Raw genomic sequence first — 4750 nt, 5'->3', positions numbered from 1 at the left:
TTCCTGCAAGTGTTTCGCTGTAATCCCAGCAGCAAAATGCTCTGATACACACTGACTGGAGGAGTAGGGGTGATTCTCCCGTCACCTGCAGCAGTGCTTTGCTCTGCTCTCAGCCTGAAGGGGCCTGCGGTGGTGTGGCCCTGCCTCTCTGACCCTGCCGTGATTGACTTGATCTCCCAAAGAAAAGCTCCCATGACCTCAAAAAGCTTGAGGAAACAGGGGATGAAGACAGACATGGCAGAGCAACAATAGACACCCCCTCCCCTTCCCACACAGTCAGCATGTTTGAATTATTACTTTACAATGACACGGGGGGCTCCAGGTTGCCGTGTTGAGCCACATGTGACATCTCTGAACTTAAGCTGAGAGGAAAGATGGGAAAATTGTGATGGATGGCTGCTGAACTCAGATGTCTGCCTTCTTTTAATCAACCCTGATACAAAGAAACAAACAGTTATAGGATAACCATGATGAAATAATTAAAAAGTCCTTAATAGCACTCACCTACATTAATAATACTACATTACAGGAGCTCATGATACCTCAGCAATACAACCTTTAAGATTCTGAGTATCAAAGTGTCAGTCTGAGGATTATCAAATTCAGATATCCAGTCAGTAGTCAGCAGTAATTAGCTGTACTGGGTGTTAGACACCTAACAGGTTGTGTTGTTTTCATCTGGGGGTTAAATGCCACTTCCCCCCCGTCGAGTCCACTGCTTGCCACTGCCGTACAGCCCTGTGGTCGGGACAACACCTTGGAGCCAAACAATTACATCAAGGTCATGGAGAGGAGGAATGTTCTGCCGATTAGCGCAGGAGTCCTGCAGCAACCTGCAGAGCCCACTCTCCAACAGGGGAGGACCACAGACCTGAACACAGAGGCGACCAGTGATTTTTAAATGTAAAAGTGTTGGGTTCGCTTGTAAATGTAAACTTGAGTTGTGTGAGTCCTGAACACCGCAGACTGGAGGCCTGTTAATGGGACTATGTCAAGGCGAGAAGACTCTTAAACATGTGCCCATACAGGGGTTCACAGCTACTCTGTAATAACTTCCATACTTGTTATAATAACGTAAAATCATGGGAGAAAAATAGTCAAATGATTACAAGTCAGACTTTGGTGAGGTCATCACAGTATCGCAGCTATTATCGCCTCTCCTCTCAATCGAAACTCGGACCATCTGCCTGCCATGGTCGGCTCCAGAAACAATCAGCAGGGCTTTTGTTGTCCCCTAACCAAATGAAAAAAAATTAGAATAGTGTAAATTTGTGGGAGCAGATTGTTGTGTGCACGTGCTGCCCTTTGGGAGCTCAGTACTCTCACTGTGTATAAAATATAGTGGCCTGTTTTTCCAATTGTAACTCTAAAGTTTAAGCAGCACATTGAAGGGATATAACATTTTTTTCGTGTTCTATATTTATTTTATAATAATTCAGAATAATTAAAAGTCGCTGTTTTTCCTTACAATTTTAATTTTATTTTTTATTAATCTTATTCAAAGGTTAGAGAAACCCTGTTGAGCTCGATTGATTTTCCTATTTTTTATATGCAGTAAAATTCGCGAAGGTCACTCATATATTTTAATGACATCATGTTTGTTTTTATTACACGAGACACATATTGCCTGTTTTCTCCTGGAGCCTGCTCCGAGTGGGGTTTTTTTTCCACGAGTCACTTGTTGACACTAAACTTTCGGCACTTGTGAAGTGTTTATTGCAAACGAATTTCTTCTAAGAGAAGGTGGCTTCTTACAAACACATGCGGGTCTCCGCTGTTTAGGTTTGACACTGTCCTGCAGAAAACCCAACAAGTTCAGACCTGGTGACAGTGCGCGACAACACAGGGATTATAGACGCTTCTATTTTTATGAAGCTGTTGCAACCCTTATTTATCAGATAATGTATTTTTAGATGTATATTTCTGTGAGATTGCTGCTGATCTGATTGTGCCAGAAGTTTGTAAAAGAAAATCAGATCCATCCTTGGGAGCGCCGCTTTAACTTAACTTCAAACTGTGCCATTATATCCAATAAATATGTCGCAAAAAAAGAATCCGAAAAATATTTGGAAACCGTAAATGTTCAGGATAAATGTCAACTGTGGTGACCCTCAATAATTCGTCACATTTACTAAATCATATAGTGCCACAGCTCCACTTTGTACTTCACTTCCAGTTTGTGGGTTTTGCTTAAAACAAATTTTTAATATAAAGCGCAAGATCCAGTGCGTAATTACGCACGAGTAGTTATAAGTTTCTAACGCGCCTTGATGGAGATATATCGTAATATAACATGAAGCTCAGCTCTGCAGTTAAAGGCAGTATCGGTGCTCATTGATATGGAGATTTGGGTCAGTACAGCTGGGCTGTAGCAGGACAGAGAAGAGGGGTGTGACCATCCCAAAAGTTTTCAATGGGCTACCTGTAGAGACTCTGTGCGCCGCGCATAAATACTCCTCCCTCTGAGGCTGAGTTCAGTCCTGAGGGAGAGACGCACAGACGAAATTAGGTTTTGGGAATCTGGTTGGGGCGGATTATGAACACTTTTGGACACCAACCACCAAACCAGCAGACCAGCCCTATTCAGCACCACAGCGCGCAGGAGCTCCTGGACATGGCCGTGTACTGCGATAACTACGGTGTGTACCAACAGAACCTGCACCACCATCACCCTCAGAGGCCGCCGACGCACCCGTCCGGCTACGGCCTCGGAGAGTACACCTCCCCGTCCACGAACCCGTACCTGTGGCTGAACGGACCCAGCATCAACTCCTCTCCGTATCTGCCTGGGAACAACGGCACGTCCTACATTCAGTCTGGATACGGGTCGAACCAGAGGCAGTTCTTGCCGCCTCCAACTGGGTTTGGTGGAGCAGATCTGGGCTGGCTGTCCATATCCAGCCAGCAGGAACTCTTCAAGATGGTCAGACCACCTTACTCCTACTCAGCGCTGATTGCCATGGCCATACAGAATGCCCAAGACAAAAAGTTGACTCTGAGTCAGATCTATCAGTATGTGGCTGACAACTTCCCTTTCTACAAGAAGAGCAAAGCTGGATGGCAGAATTCAATCCGACACAACTTGTCACTGAATGACTGCTTCAAGAAAGTGGCACGGGATGAGGATGACCCCGGTGAGTCAAATTAAATATTCTGTGTGAGACATTTTTAATGAAACTCCAGTTAGACCTCTTGAAATTGATTTAAAACAAGTTAAACTCAGTTGGTTGTTCAGATTTGTGCAGGTCAAAAGTTTGACACCTATATTTAACCCTCCTTTTGTTTTTCTTATCCAGGTAAGGGGAACTACTGGACACTGGACCCCAACTGTGAGAAGATGTTCGACAACGGGAACTTCAGGCGCAAGAGAAAAAGGAGGTCTGACATTACCGGAGCTGACAGCACCGCTCTCCCCGTCAAGTCAGAAGACGGCCCGCACAAGCTCTCCGACACCGCCAGCATCCTGAGCTCCTCCCCGCCCAGCCTGCACGGATCCCCGGCCTCCACCGAGCCCAAGTCGTCCCCGCCACCCTCCGCGGAGCACAGCCCGTGTTACAGCAACTTCGTGTCCAGCGTGAACTCGCTGTTGGCGGGCAGCGAGGGCTCCCGGGGAGGCGGTGGTGGTGGGGAACGGGACTACGGCTCCGGGCATCTCGGGGGACTGTCCCAGAGCAGAGAGGGCATGTCAGGACTGGGCTCCTACTCGCCCAATTTAATCTCTCCTCTGAACTCTGACAACAACAGAATGAACTACTACACATCAGTACAGAGCCTCTCCAACCATTTTAGTGTTAATAACCTCATATACAGCCGGGAAGGAACAGAGGTGTAGCCTCACTGCTTGTCTCACTGTTAGCCTACTCTTACTACTTTTTACTCATGTTCTGGTTCAGTAGGCCTCACTGTAAAAATAGCACTGGAGATAAACTGGTATTTTTTATCACAACCATCCTTCCAAACTGGGGAAATACATTTTCATGTATTGAAAAGTAATATTTATGGTTACCTCTCCAGTATCCATACAAGTAAAACAAAACATTTTATGTGTAGAAAAAAAATATAAATTCACAAACCAGCCCACGGAATATATTCTTGAACTGATGGATGCTTTTACTTATTTTTTTTATTTTTTATTATTGTAGCTGCTCCTTTGGGCCGGCTCCCTGTCTCATTAAAGAAGACACATGTACAGAAATTATTTTTCATAAGAAGATATGACGTGTATTTTAGACTTTGTTGTGTGTTTTATTTAAACTCACGTTGATGTTTGAATAAAAGTCATTTATTTTAACTCCAGGCCTGTGTGTCTGTTTCCTTCTGTGAGAAATACCTGCGTAACACACACTGATATCTACTTTAATTGCTATTTATAAGACTTACTTTCCTTTACATACTTGGGTCTTGGCTATGAACATAATTTGGAGTATTTTTGTTATTTTCCTGATAAAAATAACCCTTTATTCCCATGATATTCCTATTTATAGGGTGGGTTAATAGTGGTGATTCTGTTGTCATCACTGAATTATATTTCTGTAATTTGTTACTCAGATAAAGCACAACAGAGCCCACTTTTTTGTGGATTTTCAAAATAAATCTTCCATTTTTAATACTCAAGGGACCCTGCTGTGCTGTCTGTCTCTCAGTCAGGCCAAAAAAAGGCAACTTCTGATTAATTTCTTAAACGTTTTACCCCCAAAAATTGGTAAATAAACCAGTTAAAGAGCCCAAGAGCCTGTCAGGAAATCTGAAG

The 4750-nt window shown here is 44.0% G+C and overlaps 1 protein-coding gene across 1 annotated transcript; it reads left to right on the top strand.

The window, feature by feature from the left end:
- The first annotated feature begins 2474 nt into the window (after positions 1–2474).
- Positions 2475–4290, top strand: foxi1 (forkhead box i1). Its single transcript, XM_050060197.1, has 2 exons — positions 2475–3134; positions 3297–4290. Exons 1-2 carry the CDS (start codon positions 2537–2539, stop codon positions 3830–3832), a joined length of 1134 nt encoding a protein of 377 aa, XP_049916154.1. The 5' UTR covers positions 2475–2536; the 3' UTR covers positions 3833–4290.
- The last annotated feature ends 460 nt before the right edge of the window (positions 4291–4750 follow it).

This window comes from Epinephelus moara, chromosome 13 (assembly GCF_006386435.1).
Source record: "Epinephelus moara isolate mb chromosome 13, YSFRI_EMoa_1.0, whole genome shotgun sequence".
NCBI lineage: Eukaryota > Metazoa > Chordata > Actinopteri > Perciformes > Serranidae > Epinephelus > Epinephelus moara.
The sequence above is the reverse complement of the archived record's forward strand: the minus strand, read 5'-3'. Positions and strand labels throughout refer to the sequence as shown.

What these genes read in the sequence shown, in the direction of transcription:
- foxi1 (XM_050060197.1), top strand. Translation starts at nt 2,537, where the DNA reads ATGAACACTTTTGGACACCAACCACCAAACCAGCAGACCAGCCCTATT. An exon ending in ACGGGATGAGGATGACCCCG is followed by an intron (nt 3,135 to 3,296) that starts GTGAGTCAAATT and finishes TTTCTTATCCAG; the next exon opens with GTAAGGGGAACTACTGGACA.